Source organism: Chamaea fasciata, unplaced genomic scaffold, assembly GCF_029207755.1.
Source record: "Chamaea fasciata isolate MVZ Bird 193981 ecotype frontalis unplaced genomic scaffold, bChaFas1.0.hap1 SCAF_504, whole genome shotgun sequence".
Classification (NCBI taxonomy): domain Eukaryota; kingdom Metazoa; phylum Chordata; class Aves; order Passeriformes; family Sylviidae; genus Chamaea; species Chamaea fasciata.
The window spans coordinates 35,610-53,365 of NW_027094589.1; the positions used below are offsets into that span (position 1 = coordinate 35,610).

Sequence of the window (17,756 nt, forward strand, 5' to 3'; positions counted from 1 at the left end):
TCCTGCCCACAGCGTTTATTGCCCTGAGGCCGCGGCCGCCATGTTGGAGGCTGGCGGGGGCGGGTTGGGGATTTTTGGGGGGCTTTGGGGGGGTTTGGGGGTCTCTGGTTCGGTTTTGGGGGTCGCGGGGCTCTCAGTCGTCGTCGCCCCCGCCCAGGTAGTGGCAGATGCAGTCGTAGGGCAGCTCCAGCAGCGGCGGCGCCGAGTCCCGGCCCAGCTGCACCAGGGCCCGGCCCCGCTCCGGCCGCCGCTCCAGGATCCGGCCCACCTGCGGGGGAACAGCGGGAGGAGAACAACGGGATAACAACAAACAACGGGATAATAACAGCGGGAGAACAACAACGGGAGAACAACAACGGGATAATAACAGCGGGAGAACAACAACGGGAGAACAACGGGATAATAACAGCGGGAGAACAACAACGGGAGAACAACGGGATAATAACAGCGGGAGAACAACAACGGGAGAACAACGGGATAACAACAATAGGATAACAACAACGGGAGAACAACAACGGGAGAACAACAACGGGAGAACAACAACGGGAGAACAACGGGATAACAACAATAGGATAACAACAACGGGAGAACAACAACGGGAGAACAACGGGATAACAACAGCGGGAGAACAACAACGGGAGAACAACGAGATAATAACAGCGGGATCACAACAACGGGAGAACAACGGGATAATAACAGCGGGAGGAGAACAACGGGATAATAACAGTGGGAGAACAACAACGGGATAGCAACAACGGGATAATAACAGCGGGAGAACAACAACGGGAGAACAACAACGGGAGAACAACGGGATAATAACAGCGGGATAGCAACAACAGGAGAGCAACGGGATAATAACAATGGGATAGCAACAACGGGAGAACAACAACGGGAGAACAACGGGATAATAACAACGGGATAACAACAATGGGATTACAACAACGGGAGAACAACGGGATAATAACAGCGGGATCACAACAACGGGATAGCAACAACGGGATAACAACAAGGGGAGAACAACGGGATAACAACAACGGGATAACAACAATGGGAGAACAACGGGAGAACAACGGGAGAACAACAACAGGAGAACAACGGGGTAACAGCAATGGGATAACAACAGGATAACAACGGGAGAACAACGGGATAATAACAACCGGATAGCAACAACAGGAGAACAACAAGGGAATAACAACAACGGGAGAACAACGGGAGAATAACAACAGGATAACAACAGGATAATAACAGCAGGATAACAACAACGGGATAACAACAATGGGAGAACAACCGGATAACAACAATGGGATAACAAGGGGAGAACAACGAGAGAACAACGGGGTAACAACAACGGGATGACAATGGGAGAACAACGGGATAACAACGGGATAATAACAATGAGATAATAGCAACGGGATAATAACAACAGAATAATAACAGGATAACAACGGGATAACAACGCGATAATGGGCATGGGGATAATGGGTATAACAGGATAACGGGAATAATGGGATAATGGGAATAACAGGATGATAATGGGATAATAACGGCATAATGGGGACTGGAATGGGATAAAGGGAATAACGGGATAACGGGAATAACGGGGATAACGGGATAACGGGAATGGAAATGGGCTAACGGGATAAAGGGGACGGGGATAAGAGGAATGGGAATGGGGATGGGAATGGGGGGCCCGGTGGGCCCAGGGGGGTTTGCGGAGGGGCCCGGGGGGCGCAGGGGTCTGGGGCAGGTCTCCCGCTCACCTTCCCCGCGTGCTCCCCCAGCACCACCATGACTCTGTCGGAGCTGCCCCGCGGCACCACCGTCTCCAGAGAGGCCTCGCGCAGCCCTGCGGGGACACGGGGACGGGGGACACGGCGTCAGGGGGACACGGGAATGGGGGACACGGGGACGGGGGACATGGGGACAGGGGGACAGGGGGATGGGGGACACGGGAATGGGGGACACGGGGATGGGGGACACGGCGTCAGGGGGACAGGGGACGGGGGGACACGGGAATGGGGGGACACGGGGACGGGGGACACATGGATGGGGGACACGGGGACGGGGGACACGGGGATGGGGGGACATGGGGATGGGGGACATGGGGACACGGGGACACGGGGACGGGGGACAGGGGACGGGGGGACACGGGAATGGGGGACACGGGGACGGGGGACACGGGGATGGGGGGACATGGGGATGGGGGACATGGGGACACGGGGACACGGGGACGGGGGACAGGGGACGGGGGGACACGGGAATGGGGGACACGGGGACGGGGGACACGGCGTCAGGGGGACAGGGGACGGGGGGACACGGGAATGGGGGGACACGGGAATGGGGGGACAGGGGACGGGGGACACGGGGATAGGGGGACATGGGGACAGGGGACACGGGGACGGGGGACACGGGAATGGGGGGACACGGGGACGGGGGACATGGCGTCAGGGGGACAGGGGACGGGGGGACACGGGAATGGGGGGACACGGGGACGGGGGACACGGCGTCAGGGGGACAGGGGACAGGGGGACACGGGGACGGGGGGACACGGGGACGGGGGGACATGGGGACACGGGGACACGGGGATGGGGGGACACGGGGACGGGGGGGACACGGGGACGGGGGGACACGGGGACAGGGGGACACGGGGACGGGGGGACACGGGGTCAGGGGGGACACGGGGTCAGGGGTCACAGGGGTCAGGGGGTCACAGGGGTCAGGGGATCACACCAGAGTCAGGGGGCACAGGGGCATCACAGGGGACATTTGGGGGCTCAGGGGGGCACAGGGGTCGGGGGGAGCCTGGGGACATCTGGGGGGCACACGGGGGGTGGGGGTGCCATGGGGGGGTCCTGGTGCTCTGGGGAGGGGGAGCTGGGGGGTGATGGGGGGCGGGGAAGGCAGGTTTGGGGGGCACCGGGGTCACTGGGGGGCACAGGGGTCATTGGGGGCATGTTTGGGGGGCACAGGGGGGTTTTGGGGGGTGCCAGGGGCCGTCAGGACCCCCCGCTCCCCTCGGCGACGCTCACCCTCCACCAGGTGCCCGTCGTCCGTGCGGCACACGCAGGTGTCGGGGGCCAGCAGGTCCTCGATCTGCATCTGGGGGTTCAGGGGGGGCTCAGCACCCCCAAAACCCACCCGGGGGGGTCCAGGGGGGCTGGGACCCCTCTGGGGTGGATTTTGGGGGGCAGGGACACCCCCCTCCCCAACTTTTGGGGGTTGCTGGGTCACCCTACAGGGCCGGGGGGGGTTTTAGGGGGGATTTGGGGGTCTCGGGGGGGGGGTTGGGTGTCTCTGGGGGGATTTTGGGGGTCCCTGGGCAGTTTCAGGGGCCCCCAAGGGAGGTTTGGGGGTGGCCCTGGGGCAGTTTGGGGCTTCCCTGCAGGATTTTAGGGTTCCCTGCGGGGTTTGGGGTGCCCCGGGGCAGTTCTGGGGTCCCTGGGGAACTTCTGGGGTCCCCGGGGCAGTTTTGGGGTCCCAGGGGCGGTTTGGGGGTCCCCGGGGCAGTTTTGGGCCCCCCCGGGGCAGTTTTGGGGTCCCCGGGGCGGTTTTGGGCCCCCCCGGGGCAGTTTTGGGGTCCCAGGGGCGGTTTTGGGGTCCCAGGGGCGGTTTTGGGGTCCCCGGGGCAGTTTCGGCCCCCCAGGGCAGTTTTGAGCCCCCCCAGGGCAGTTTTGGGCCCCCCTGGGGCAGTTTTGGGGTCCCCGGGGCAGTTTTGAGCCCCCCCAGGGCAGTTTTGGGGTCCCCAGGGCAGTTTTGAGCCCCCCCGGGGCAGTTTTGGGGTCCCAGGGGCGGTTTTGAGGTCCCCGGGGCAGTTTTGGGGTCCCAGGGGCGGTTTTGGGGTCCCCGGGGCGGTTTTGGGCCCCCCCGGGGCAGTTTTGGGGTCCCAGGGGCGGTTTTGGGGTCCCCGGGGCAGTTTCGGCCCCCCCGGGGCAGTTTTGAGCCCCCCGGGGGTCACCTTGCAGTTGTAGAAGCGCCCCCCCCCGGAAGGCCGTGTCCACGCAGCGCACCCGCAGGTCCCGCCGCAGCCAGTGGGGGCGGGGCGCGGGGGGGGGCGCCCCGGGGCTGCTTCGCGCTCCTGGGGGGCACCGGGACATGGGGGGGCGGGGGGACAGAGACCCCCCCCAAAAACCCCAGAGCCCCCCCTGGACAGAGACCTCCCCCCCAAAAAACCCCAGAGACCCCCCCCAAAAACCCCAGAGCCCCCCTGGACAGAGACCCCCCCCAAAAACCCCAGAGCCCCCCTGGACAGAGACCTCCCCCCCAAAAAACCCCAGAGACCCCCCCCAAAAACCCCAGAGCCCCCCTGGACAGAGACCCCCCCCAAAAACCCCAGAGCCCCCCTGGACAGAGACCTCCCCCCCAAAAAACCCCAGAGACCCCCCCGAAAAACCCCAGAGCCCCCCCGGGGACAGAGACCCCCCCCAAAAACCCCAGAGACCCCCTGGACAGAGACCCGCCCCCAAAAACCCCAGAGCCCCCCCCGGGGACAGAGACCACCCCAAAAACCCCAGAGCCCCCCCCGGGGACAGAGACCCCCCCCAAAAACCCCAGAGGCCCCCCGGGGACAGAGACCCCCCCCAAAAAAAACCCCAGAGCCCCCCCGGGAACAGAGACCACCCCCCCAAAACCCCAGAGCCCCCTCTGACACCCCACTGAAGGGTCACAGCCCCCCCCCCCCCACAAACCCGGGGTCTCCAGGGGTCAGCCCCCCCCCAAATTCTCCCTGGGGGGGCACCGACCCCTCACGGGGGGTCCCCAAAACCCCGGGACCCCCCAAAGTGAGTGGGACCCCCCAAGTCCCCCCCAAACCGCCGCCCCGCCCCCGCTCACCGCTCGGTCTCGGGAGGCTCCCGGCGCTTGGCGCCCCCTGGCGGCCGGTCCCGGCCCTGCGACCCCTCCTCTGGGGAACCTGCGGGGACGGGGAGATACTGGGATGGACTGGGGGGGACTGGGATGGACTGGGAGATACTGGGATGGACTGGGATGGACTGGGATGGACTGGGATGGACTGGGATGGACTGGGGGGACTGGGATGGACTGGGATGGACTGGGATGGACTGGGGGGACTGGGATGGACTGGGATGGACTGGGATGGACTGGGGGGACTGGGATGGACTGGGATGGACTGGGATGGACTGGGGGGACTGGGATGAACTGGGAGATACTGGGATGGACTGGGATGGACTGGGATGGACTGGGGGGACTGGGATGGACTGGGATGGACTGGGATGGACTGGGATGGACTGGGGGGACTGGGATGGACTGGGATGGACTGGGATGGACTGGGGGGACTGGGATGGACTGGGATGGACTGGGGGGACTGGGATGGACTGGGGGACTCCCCAGTGCAGACTGGGCACAAACCAGTCTGGGGAGTACTGGGAGTTCTAGTGGGTGAGGGGGAAGGTTACTGGTCTGTACTGGTTTATACTGGGACACTCAGCAGTGCAGACTGGGAACAGCGTCGGCTGGCTCAGGGATTACTGGGATGTATTGGTCTATAGTGATCCATACTGGTCTATACTGGTCCGTACTGGTCTATACTGGTCTGCACTGGTCCATACTGGTCCATACTGGCCCGTACTGGGTCACTCACCGGTGCCCGCGGGGGCCAGCCCGTGCAGGGTCACGGTCACCACCTGCCCCCCCAGCCGCAGCCGCACCAGCGCCCGCCCGGTCTCGGGGTCCAGCGCCTCCACCTGCCACCAGTAACACCAGTTACACACCAGTAACGCCAGTAACACCAGTTACACACCAGTTACACCAGTTACACACCAGTTACACACCAGTAACACCAGTTACACACCAGTTACACACCAGTTACACATCAGTTACACCAGTTACACACCAGTTACACACCAGTAACACCAGCTACACCAGTTACACACCAGTTACACACCAGTTACACACCAGTTACACACCAGTAACACCAGTTACACCAGTTACACACCAGTTACACACCAGTTACACACCAGTTACACACCAGTTACACCAGTTACACACCAGTTACACACCAGTTACACACCAGTAACGCCAGTTACACACCAGTTACACCAGTTACACACCAGTTACACACCAGTAACACCAGTTACACCAGTTACACACCAGTTATGCACCAGTTACACCAGTAACACACCAGTAACACACCAGTAACACCAGTTACACACCACTTACACACCACTTACACACCACTTACACACCAGTTACCCCCATCATTCCCAGTTACCCTCCCAATGCCTTCTCCTCACCTCCCAGTTACCCCCAGTTAGCTCCAAGTTAGCTCCCAGTCACCTCCCAGTGCCTCCCAGTAACATCCCAGTTACCTCCCAGTAACATCCCAGTCAGCCCAGTTACCTCCCAGTTACCCCCAGTCACCTCCCAGTAACACCAGTTCCCCACCAGTCACGTAACCGTCAAACTCCAGTGACCCCAGGGGACCTCCCAGTAACCCCAGTCACCCTCCCAGTGCCTCCCAGTGCCCCTCCCAGTGCTCCCAGTTAGCCCCATCACACCCCAGTACTCGCCCAGTGTCCGTCCCAGTCCACCCCAGTTCATCCCAGTGCCATACTGGGAGATGTGGGGGCACCCCCAGTGACCCCCCCAGCCCCCCCACCCCAATGCCCCCAGTGCCCCCTGCAGAGCTGTACTGGTTTGTACTGGTTTGTACTGCTCTGTGCTGGTCTACCCTGGTCTATACTGGTTTACACCCATCTATACTGCTCCATACTGGTCTGCACTGGTCTATACTGGTTTACACCCATCTATACTGCTCCATACTGGTCTGCACTGGTCTATACTGGTTTACACTCATCTATACTGCTCCATACTGGTCTGCACTGGTCTATACTGGTTTACACCCATCTATACTGCTCCATACTGGTCTGCACTGGTCTATACTGGTTTACACTGATCTAGACTGCTCCATACTGGTCTGCACTGGTTTACACTGATCTAGACTGCTCCATACTGGTCTGCACTGGTTTATACTGGTTTACACTCATCTATACTGCTCCATACTGGTCTGCACTGGTCTATACTGGTTTACACTCATCTATACTGCTCCATACTGGTCTGCACTGGTCTATACTGGTTTACACTCATCTATACTGCTCCATACTGGTCTGCACTGGTCTATACTGGTTTACACTGATCTAGACTGCTCCATACTGGTCTGCACTGGTTTACACTGATCTAGACTGCTCCATACTGGTCTGCACTGGTTTATACTGGTTTACACTCATCTATACTGCTCCATACTGGTCTGCACTGGTTTATACTGGTTTACACTCATCTATACTGCCCCATACTGGTCTGCACTGGTCTATACTGGTTTACACTCATCTGTACTGTTCCATACTGGTCTGCACTGGTCTATACTGGTTTACACTGATCTAGACTGCTCCATACTGGTCTGCACCGGTCTGCATTGATCTGCACTGGTCTCTACAAATCTATACTGGTCTATACTGGTTTATACCGGTCTGTACTGACCCATACTGATCTACGTTGGTTTATACCGGCCCATACTGGTTCATACTGGTTTCTACTGGCCCATACTACTCCATACTGCTCCATACTGGTTTGTACTGGCTCACACTGGTCTATACTGGTTCATACTGGTCTGTACTGGCCCACACTAGTCTATACTGGCCCATACTGGTCTGTACTGGCCCACACTAGTCTATACTGGCCCATACTGGTCCATACTGGTTTCTACTGGTCTATACCAGTTTATACCGGTCCATACTGGTCCGTACTGGTCTCACCTTGCCCTGCAGGCCGCGGTGGGGCCCCCCCTGGATGCAGACGGGGTCCCCCAGGGCCGGGCCCCCCTGGGTGGTCTCCCCGGGTTTGGGGGGGCCCGGGGGGGCCTCGGCCCCCAGCCCCAACCCCCGCGGGCGGGGCCGGCGCTCCAGGGGGGCCACCACCCTGGGGGGGGGAAATGGGGGTCAGGGGGGCCCAAAATCCACCCTCGGGGGTCCCAGGGGCGCCCCCACACACCTGGGTCAGGTGCACCTGTGCCTGGGGGTCCCACAGGGTTCAGGGGGTCCCCGGGGGATTCAGGGGGGTCCCAGGGAGGTTCAGGGGGTCCCAGGGGGGTCCCAGGGAGGTTCAGGGGGTCCTGGGGGTCCCAGGGGGGTCCCAGGGAGGTTCAGGGGGTCCCAGGGGGGTCCAGGGGGTCCCGGGGGTCCCAGGGGTTTCAGGGGGTCCCAGGGGGTTCAGGGGGTCCCGGGGGGTTCAGGGGGTCCTGGGGGTCCCAGGGGTCTCAGGGGGTCCCAGGGGGCTCAGAGAGGTCCCAGGGGGGTCCAGGGGGATCCAGGGGGGTCCCAAGGGGTTCAGGGGGTCCCAGGGGGGTCCAGGGGGGTCCCAGGGGGGTTCAGGGGGTCCCAGGGGTTTCAAGGGGTCCCAGGGGGTTCAGGGGGTCCCAGGGGGGTTCAGGGGGTCCCGGGGGTCCCAGGGGGTTCAGGGGGTCCCAGGGGGGTTCAGGGGGTCCCGGGGGTCCCGGGGGTCTCAGGGGGTCCCAGGGGTGCCCCGCTCACCTGGGGAAGGTGCGGCCGATGCCCTGGCCCTGGCTCCAGCCCATCCCCCGCAGCATGGCCAGCCCGAACTGCCCCACGGGCACGGCCTCGTAATCCTGGGGGGTCTGCACAGATTGGGGGCACTCAGGGGGCCACTTGTGGGGCTGGGGGGCACTCGGGGGGCTTAGGGGGCTGGGGAGGGAACCGGGGAGCCCTGGGAAGGATTTGGGGACCCCCGGGGGAGTTTGGGGTGTGGGGGGAGGTTTGGATGAGGAGGTGGCTCTGGGGGTCCCCGGGGTCACTCTGGGGGTCCCAGGGGGAGGTTTGGGGGCCCCGGGGTCGCTCTGGGATCCGAGGGCTCCGGGGTCACTGTGGGGGTCCCGGGGGATGTTTGGGGGTCCCACAATGAGGGTCGCTCTGGGGTCCGAGGGCTCCGGGGTCCCGGGGGGGTCCCGGGGGATATTCGGGGGTCCCGGGGTCCCTCACCGGCTGTGGCCCGGTAGCGACGTCCTTGTCAGGCAGCTGGAGGGGGATGGACATGGGGGGTCCCGAGCCGCCATCGGGCTCCTCCTGGCTCTGCCGCGCCTCTGCGGGGTCGGGGGTCTCAGGGGGGCTCGGGGGGGCTCGGGGGGCTCAGCCCGGCCCCCAGACCCCTCCGGGACCCCCAAACTCACCCTGCAGCAGCTCCTGCACCGCCTGAGCCTCCACCGAGGGGGGCTCCGGGCTGGGGGCGGGGTCAGCGCCGGGGGCGGGGTCAGCGCCGGGGCGGGGTCTGTGCTGGGGGCGGGGTCGGCGCCGGGGGCGGGGGTCTGTGTCGGCGCGGGGGGGCTCCGGGTTCCTCCAGCGGTGGGAGGGGATCAGGGGGATCACCAGCTCCTTCTTGGGGGGCGGGGCCGGCCGCGTGCTGCGGGCGGGACCGAAGGCTTAGCCACGCCCACACATGCAGCGCCTTATTTAAACAATGGGGCGTTCCCGGCTAGAAGCCACGCCCCCAAAAGCCGCATGCAGCTCCCGCGCCCTAGGCCACGCCTTGTTATCCATATTAGGATCCCACCGCAAGCCCCGCCCCCTCTTAAGTCCCGCCTTCCGCCGAGCCACGCCCCCATCGGGACGGCTGATGAGCACACCCGCCCCAAGCCCCGCCCCAGCCTCAAGCCCCGCCCCTACACCAGCCCCGCCGGGCGGGTCCCACCCTCAAGCCCCGCCCACCTGAGCAGCTCGCGGTCCTCCACGGCCGTCAGGAAGTCGGTGTCGCTGTCGGTGTCGCCGCCGGCGCCGGGCTCGGCGCAGGGTCCGGCGGGCAGCGGCCGGCGCCGCTCGGTGCGGCGGCTGAAGGCGAACGACACCGGCCCGGGCCCGGCGCCGCTCTCGGCCGCGCCATCGCCCGCCGCCATCTTCCGCCGCGGCGCCCTGTGGGAGAGAGGGAGAGCGCGCGGCTCGGACCGAACTACAACTCCCAGCGGTCTTTGCGGCGCGCCGCCGCCTCGCGGGTTTTGCGGCCGCTGATTGGCCTAGCGTCCCCGCCTATGGGTGCCGCCGCCCGCGGGTCGTCCCGCCCCCTCCCCGCGCGCTGCGGGCGCCGATTGGCGGAGCCGCCCGTCCGTCAGCCCGGCCCGCCGCCGCTCGCGCCCGCCGGCCTCGCGCGCGTTGCCGTGGCGACCCCGCGGCGGTACCGGGGGGAGGGGGAGGGGCGGGGGGCGCTGGGGGGCACTGGGATGGACTGGGATGGACTGGGGGGGATTGGGGGGCACGGGGGGGGGACTGGGGGGCACGGGAGGGACTGGGATAGACTGGGATTTACTGGGGGGGGCTGGGGGGACTCGGGGACACTGGGATGGACTGTGATGGGCTGGGGGTGACTGGGATGGACTGGGATGGGCTGGGAGCATTGGGGGACACTGGGAGCACTGGGATGGACTGGGAGTGTTGGGGTAACTGGGATGGATTGGGGGCACTGGGATGGACTGGGAGCACTGGGATGGACTGGGAGTGTTGGGATGACTGGGATGGATTGGGGGCACTGGGATGGACTGGGAGCACTGGGGCAGCTCAGGGGGCACTGGAGAGGAACTGGGGGGACACTGGAAGGGCACTGGGAGCACTGGGGATCACTGGGATGTTACTGGGAGCTCTGGGAGGTCACTGGGAGCACTGGTCCCCAGGCCCCGCCCCCCCGCAGCCTGGGGGGGGCCCCGCCCCGATGCCGCCCCCGGAGGCGCCGCCCGGGCCCAGCGGTGAGCGGGGGGCGGGGCCCGGGGAGGGCGTGGTCTGAGAGGGGGCGGGGCTTGGAGTCCCCAACCCCGGGGGGTCACTCACCCCTGGGGGAGGGATCACACCTTTGGGGGGCACTGGGAGGTTTTGGGGGGGGTCCCCATCTCCCCTGGGGGGGTCGCCGAGATGCGGGGGTGTCCCTGACCCGTCCCCCCCCGCAGTGAGTGTGGTGGTCGGTCCCCATGTCCCCTGGGGGTGTCCCCGGTTTTTGGGGTGTCCCCAGTTTTTGGGGGGTCCCCTGGGGGTGTCCCCGGTTTTCGGGTGTCCCCGGTTTTTGGGGGGTCCCCTGGGGGTGTCCCCGGTTTTTGGGGTGTCCCCAGTTTTTGGGGTGGCCCCTGGGGGTGTCCCCGGTTTTCGGGTGTCCCCGGTTTTTGGGGGGTCCCCTGGGGGTGTCCCCGGTTTTGGGGGTCCCCGGTTTTTGGGGGGTCCCTGACCCCGTCCCCCCCCGCAGTGAGTGTGGTGGTGGTGGTGGGGGGCTCCTGCGTGCTCCGGTACAGCCGCCCCCCGCCCCCGCCGCCCCCCGCCCCCCCGAGCCCCCCCCCGGGCTGGGGGCGGCGCCGAGACCCCCCCGAGATCCGGCCCCGGGATGGAGGAGACCTGCTGCTGCTGCTGCGGGGACTGGGTGAGAGCGGGGCCCGGACTGGGGGGACTGGGACTGGGGGGACTGGGGGGGACTGGGGAGACTGGGGGGGACTGGGGGAGACTGGGGGAGACTGGGGGACTGGGGGGGACTGGGGGAGACTGGGGGAGACTGGGGGGAACTGGGAGGGACTGGGGGGACTGGGGGGACTGGGGGGAACTGGGGGGAACTGGGGGGGACTGGGAGGGACTGGGGGAGACTGGGGGGAACTGGGGGGAACTGGGGGGACTGGGGGAGACTGGGGGACTGGGAGGGACTGGGGGGAACTGGGGGACTGGGGGGAATGGGGGGACTGGGGGGAACTGGGGGGACTGGGGGGGACTGGGGGGACTGGGAGGGACTGGGAGGGACTGGGGGGACTGGGGGAGACTGGGGGGACTGGGAGGGACTGGGGGGACTGGGGGAGACTGGGGGGACTGGGGGAGACTGGGAGGACTGGGAGGGACTGGGGGGGACTGGGGGAACGGGGGACTGGGGGGGACTGGGAGGGACTGGGGGGAACTGGGGGACTGGGGGGAATGGGGGGACTGGGGGGACTGGGAGGGACTGGGGGGGACTGGGGGGAACTGGGGGGACTGGGGGAGACTGGGGGAGACTGGGGGACTGGGAGGGACTGGGGGGAACTGGGGAACTGGGGGGAACTGGGGGGAACTGGGGGGACTGGGGGGGACTGGGGGGACTGGGGGGAATGGGGGGACTGGGGGTCAAGGAAGGACTGGGAGGACTGGGAAGGATTGGGAGAGCACTGGGGAGGGTCACTGGGAGCACTGGGAGGGCACTGGGGAGGGTCACTGGGAGCACTGGTGCCGTGTCCCCCCCTCCCAGGCCCCGGGGCCCCCCCTGAGCCCGTGGCCGCCACCAGCTTCGTGGGCCCTGAACCCCGGGACCTGCTGCCCGCCGGTACTGGGAGCACTGGGAAGGGCACTGGGAGCACTGGGAGGGCACTGGGAGTAGTGGGGGGGGAACTGGGAGGGCACTGGATGGGCACTGGGGTGGGGGCTGATGGCACTGGGAGCACCGGGGTGGGTACTGGGCTATACTGGGTGTTACTGGGCCATACTGGGAGGGCACTGGGAGGGCACTGGGTGGGTACTGGGCTATACTGGGGGGCACTGGGAGGGCACTGGGAGGTCCCAGGGGGCACTGATGCCACTGGGAGGGCACTGGGTGGGTACTGGGCCATACTGGGGGGCACTGGGAGCACTGGGAGGGGCCTGGTGAGCACGGGGTGCTATACTGGGCTGCACTGGGTGTTACTGGGCCATACTGGGGGGCACTGGGAGCACTGGGAGGGGCCTGGTGAGCACGGGGTGCTATACTGGGCTGCACTGGGTGTTACTGGGCCATACTGGGGGGCACTGGGAGCACTGACCCCCCCTCTCCCCCCAGACGAGGAGCTGGGCAGCCCCAGCAGCGCTGGGAGGGGGCCGGGCCTGGGCTGGCCACAGGTACGGACTGGGAGGGAACTGGGAGCACTGGGAGGGAATGGGGAGGGAACTGGGAGCACTGGGAGGGAACTGGGAGGGAACTGGGAGCACTGGGAGGGAATGGGGAGGGCTGGGATGCAGCTGCCTCGTGCTGCTGGGGGATTCACTGGTGTGTAACTGGTGTGATACTGGTGTGTAACCAGTGTGCAACTGGTGCTACGGATGTGTTACTGGTGTGTAACTGGTGTAACTGGGGTGGAACCGGTGTGGAACTGGGGTGGAACTGGTTTATACTGGTGTCTCAGGGCCCCGCCCCGTTCTCGGTGGAGCTCCCGCGGGGGCCCGGCAATGTAACTGATTTATACTGGTGTATGACTGGTTTATACTGGTGTCTAACTGGTTTGTACTGGTGTATGACTGGTTTATACTGATGTATGACTGGTTTATACTGGTGTCTGACTGGTTTGTACTGGTGTAACCGGTGCAGGAGCCGGCCCCGTTCTGGGTGGAGCTCCCGCGGGGGCCGGTGGTGTAACTGGTTTATACTGGTGTCTAACTGGTTTATACTGGTGTCTAACTGGTTTATACTGGTGTTTGACTGGTTTACACTGGTGTCTAACTGGTTTACACTGGTGTCTAACTGGTTTATACTGGTGTCTGACTGGTTCATACTGGTGTCTAACTGGTTTATACTGGTGTCTGACTGGTTCATACTGGTGTCTAACTGGTTTATACTGGTGTCTGACTGGTTTATACTGGTGTCTAACTGGTTTATACTGGTGTAACCGCTGCAGGAGCCAGCCCCATTCTGGGTGGAGCTCCCGCGGGGGCCCGGAGGTGTAACTGGTTTATCCTGGTGTCTGACTGGTTTATACTGGTGTCTGACTGGTTTATACTGGTGTATGACTGGTTTGTACTGGTGTCTAACTGGTTTATACTGGTGTCTCACTGGTTTGTACCGGTGTAACCGGTGCAGGAGCCAGCCCCATTCTGGGTGGAGCTCCCGCGGGGGCCGGCGGTGTAACTGGTTTATACTGGTGTCTAACTGGTTTATACTGGTGTCTAACTGGTTTATGCTGGTGTCTGACTGGTTTATACTGGTGTATGACTGGTTTGTACTGGTGTATAACTGGTTTATACTGGTGTATGACTGGTTTATACTGGTGTATGACTGGTTTATACTGGTGTCTAACTGGTTCATACTGGTGTCTGACTGATTTATACTGGTGTATGACTGGTTTATACTGGTGTCTAACTGGTTTATACTGGTGTATGACTGGTTTATACTGGTGTCTGACTGGTTTATACTGGTGTCTAACTGGTTTGTACTGGTGTAACCGGTGCAGGAGCCGGCCCCATTCTGGGTGGAGCTCCCGCGGGGGCCCGGCGGTGTAACTGGTTTATACTGGTGTCTAAGTGGTTTATACTGGTGTCTGACTGGTTTACACTGGTGTCTAACTGGTTTATACTGGTGTATGACTGGTTTATACTGCTGTCTAACTGGTTTGTACTGGTGTATGACTGGTTTATACTGGTGTCTAACTGGTTTGTACTGGTGTATGACTGGTTTATACTGGTGTATGACTGGTTTATACTGGTGTCTAACTGGTTTATACTGGTGTCGGGACTGGTTTATACTGGTGTATGACTGGTTCATACTGGTGTCTGACTGGTTTATACTGGTGTCTAACTGGTTTATACTGGTGTCTGACTGGTTTATACTGGTGTATAACTGGTTTATACCGGTGTCTGACTGGTTTATACTGGTGTATGACTGGTTTATACTGGTGTCTAACTAGTTTATACTGGTGTATAACTGGTTTATACCGGTGTCTGACTGGTTTATACTGGTGTCTAACTGGTTTATACCGGTGTCTGACTGGTTTATACTGGTGTATGACTGGTTTATACTGGTGTCTAACTAGTTTATACTGGTGTAACCGGTGCAGGAGCCGGCCCCGTTCTGGGTGGAGCTCCCGCGGGGGCCCAGCGGTGTAACTGGTTTATACTGGTGTCTGACTGGTTTGTACTGGTGTATGACTGGTTTGTTCTGGTGTATAACTGGTTTATACTGGTGCCTGACTGGTTTATACTGGTGTCTGACTCGTTTATACTGGTGTATAACTGGTTTATACCAGTGTCTGACTGGTTTGTACTGGTGTCTAACTGGTTTATACTGGTGTCTATCTGGTTTGTACTGGTGTCTAACTGGTTTATACTGGTGTCTATCTGGTTTGTACCGGTGTAACCGGTGCAGGAGCCAGCCCCGTTCTGGGTGGAGCTCCCGCGGGGGTTTGGCAGTGTAACTGGTTTATACTGGTGTATGACTGGTTTGTACTGGTGTATGACTGGTTCATACTGGTGTATAACTGGTTTATACTGGTGTCTAACTGGTTTGTACTGGTGTATGACTGGTTTATACTGGTGTCTAACTGGTTTATACTGGTGTCTAACTGGTTTGTACTGGTGTAACCGGTGCAGGAGCCGGCCCCGTTCTGGGTGGAGCTCCCGCGGGGGCCCGGCGGTGTAACTGGTTTATACTGGTGTCTAACTGGTTTATACTGGTGTCTGACTGGTTTGTACTGGTGTCTAACTGGTTTATACTGGTGTATGACTGGTTTATACTGGTGTCTAACTGGTTTATACTGGTGTATGACTGGTTTGTACTGGTGTCTGACTGGTTTATACCAGTGTCTGACTGGTTTATACTGGTGTATAACTGGTTTATACTGGTGTATGACTGGTTTGTACTGGTGTCTGACTGGTTTATACTGGTGTCTCACTGGTTTGTACTGGTGTAACCGGTGCAGGAGCCGGCCCCGTTCTGGGTGGAGCTCCCGCGGGGGCCCGGCGGGTTCGGGTTCAGCCTCCAGGGTGGCCCCGCGGGGGTTTTCGTGCGGGGGCTGCGCGAGGGGGGCCCGGCCCAGCGCTGCGGCTGCATCCAGGTACGGGCCCGGCCTCCGGGGGGCTGGGGGGGCTCTGGGGGGGCTCTGGGGGGCTGGGGGGGCTCTGAGGGGTCAGGGGGGCTCGGGGGGCTCTGAGGGGTCGGGGGGACTCTGGGGGGTTGGGGGGGCTCTGAGGTGATTGGAGGGGCTCTGAGGGGTCAGGGGGGGCTCTGAGGGGTCTGGGGGGGCTCTGGGGGGGCTCTGAGGGGATTGGAGGGGCTCTGAGGGGTCAGGGGGGACTCTGAGGGGTCGGGGGGGCGCTGGGGGGCTGGGGGGGCTCTGGGGGGTCGGGGGGGCGCTGGGGGCTTGGGGGGGCTCCGGGGTTTTGCGGGATCGGAAGATCGAGCAGCAATAAGGGCTGAGGGGCTCTATGGGGCCAGGGGTGGGCTGAGGTTTTGGGGGGCTCTGGAGGATTTGGGGGGTTCTGGGGGGTACTGGGGAGGGTTTGGGAGGCTCAGGGGGGCTTGGGGGGTACTGGGCTGTTTGGGGGGGGCTCAGGGGGGGTTTGGGGGCATCCGGGGACAGGCCAGCAATAGGGGTTGGGGGGTCTCTATGGGGCTGGGGGCGCACTGAGGTTTTGGGGGGATTCTCTCAGGGGCTGGGGCGGACCCGAAGGAATTGGGGTCCCGGGGGAGGGGGGGGGGGGTTTATGGGGTCCCGTCTGTGGCTGTGGGGTGGGGGAGGCGGTTTGGGGGCAGTAGGGGGCCCGGGGGGGGTCTGTAACTTTGGGGGTTCCCCCGGGGGGGGCGCAGGTCAGTGACGAGCTCCTGGCCATCAACGGCGCGCCCACGGCCGGGATGAGCCACGCGCAGGCGCTGGCGCGGATCCGGGGCGGGGGGAGCCGCCTGCGCCTCCTGCTGCGCCGCCCCCAGGGTGAGACCCCCCCCCGAACCCCCCCCGAGTCACCGGGACATCCAGGGACCCCCACAAAACACGGCTGGACAAACCACCCCCGGCCAGTGCAGTGGTACACCCCAGTGCCCCCCCCCAGATCACGTGGTACAGCCCAGGGACCCCCCAATTTCAGTGAGATACCCCAGTGCCCCCCCCGACGGAACAGTGGTACAGCCCAGAGCCCCCCAAAACACACCGATATATCCTACTGCCCCCCCAAAATCAGGTGGTACAGCCCAGAGCCCCCCCAAATTCAGCCCAGGGCCCCCCAAAACACACCGGGATTTCCCAGAGCCCCCCCAAATGAGGGTACAGCCCCCAAATTCACTAAGATACCCCAGTGCCCCCCCCCCCGCCGGAGCAGTGGTACAGCCCAGAGCCCCCTGCCCGGCCGGGGGGGATGATTTGGGGCTGGGGGGGTCCTGCCCCGCCCCCCCCCGGAGTGACGCCCCCTCCCCTCTCCCGCAGGGGCCCCCCCGAACCCGGCGGGGCGGGGGGTGCTGCGGCTGCGCGTGGGCAGCTCCCCGCGGGGGGAGCCCTGCTTCTGCCTGGTGGGGGGGCTGCACCCCTGAGCCCCCCCAGAACGGAAGGTGACGTCACAGCGAGGTTCCCCCCCCCCGCGCGCCCCATTTTTTGGTGCTTTGGGGGGTCCCGACTCCGGGGGGGGGTCGCTTTGGTGCCCCCTCCCCCATTTTGGCGGGGGAGTCCTTCAAGCTATGCAGAGCCCCCTCGCCGAGTTCTGGGGGGTCGCACGGAGGTGTTGTTCCCCCTCCCCGTTTTTGGGGGTGTTCAATAAAGGTGGGGACCCCCCCTCGGTGTCTCCCGGAGTCATTTCCCGCCGGGACCCCCCCCTCCTCCCCCGTTCCCTCCATGGCGGCATCCGGCGGGCGGGGCGCTGCCCGCATCCGGCTGAGTCACCCCGAAACCCCGAGAGGCCCCGGGGGAAACAACCGCCCTGGGGACCGCCAGAGCCCCCCAGCCCGCCCCGGGCTCCTCTGGAGCTCTCCGGGACCCCCACAGGCTCTGCCGGGGCTCCCCAAACCCCCTTGGAGACCCCCCA

At 63.6% G+C, this 17,756-nt stretch overlaps 2 protein-coding genes across 3 annotated transcripts in view; one reads left to right on the forward strand and one right to left on the reverse strand.

Annotated features, from left to right (window-relative positions):
* GPKOW (G-patch domain and KOW motifs) overlaps positions 1–17,756 on the reverse strand; it is a 22,953-nt gene continuing 5,197 nt past the window's right edge. Inside the window, 13 exon segments of the mRNA XM_066208873.1 lie at positions 1–268; positions 1,761–1,846; positions 3,030–3,099; positions 3,956–3,979; positions 3,981–4,034; positions 4,036–4,075; positions 4,831–4,909; positions 5,597–5,699; positions 7,767–7,929; positions 8,541–8,644; positions 9,006–9,106; positions 9,194–9,423; positions 9,729–9,929. Of these exon segments, the coding sequence (XP_066064970.1) occupies positions 134–268; positions 1,761–1,846; positions 3,030–3,099; positions 3,956–3,979; positions 3,981–4,034; positions 4,036–4,075; positions 4,831–4,909; positions 5,597–5,699; positions 7,767–7,929; positions 8,541–8,644; positions 9,006–9,106; positions 9,194–9,423; positions 9,729–9,913 (1,374 nt within the window). The 5' untranslated portion in view covers positions 9,914–9,929 and the 3' untranslated portion in view covers positions 1–133.
* On the forward strand, positions 9,905–17,500 carry MAGIX (MAGI family member, X-linked). 2 transcript variants are annotated; one of them, XM_066208876.1, is made up of 8 exons: positions 9,905–10,188; positions 10,682–10,753; positions 11,242–11,412; positions 12,256–12,330; positions 12,820–12,878; positions 15,668–15,802; positions 16,555–16,675; positions 17,165–17,500. In XM_066208876.1, exons 2-8 carry the CDS (start codon positions 10,720–10,722, stop codon positions 17,266–17,268), a joined length of 699 nt encoding a protein of 232 aa, XP_066064973.1. In that variant the 5' UTR covers positions 9,905–10,188; positions 10,682–10,719; the 3' UTR covers positions 17,269–17,500. The 2 variants fall into 2 exon arrangements, with proteins under 2 accessions (XP_066064973.1, XP_066064972.1); XM_066208875.1 differs by lacking the exon at positions 9,905–10,188 and having other exon boundaries at positions 10,365–10,753.

Coding starts and splice junctions, on each gene's coding strand:
- MAGIX (XM_066208875.1), top strand. CDS start 10,384: ATGGACTGGGATGGGCTGGGAGCATTGGGGGACACTGGGAGCACTGGG. Junction 15,803..16,554: donor AGCGCTGCGGCTGCATCCAG/GTACGGGCCCGG, acceptor GGGGGGGCGCAG/GTCAGTGACGAGCTCCTGGC. Junction 16,676..17,164: donor CCTGCTGCGCCGCCCCCAGG/GTGAGACCCCCC, acceptor CCTCTCCCGCAG/GGGCCCCCCCGAACCCGGCG.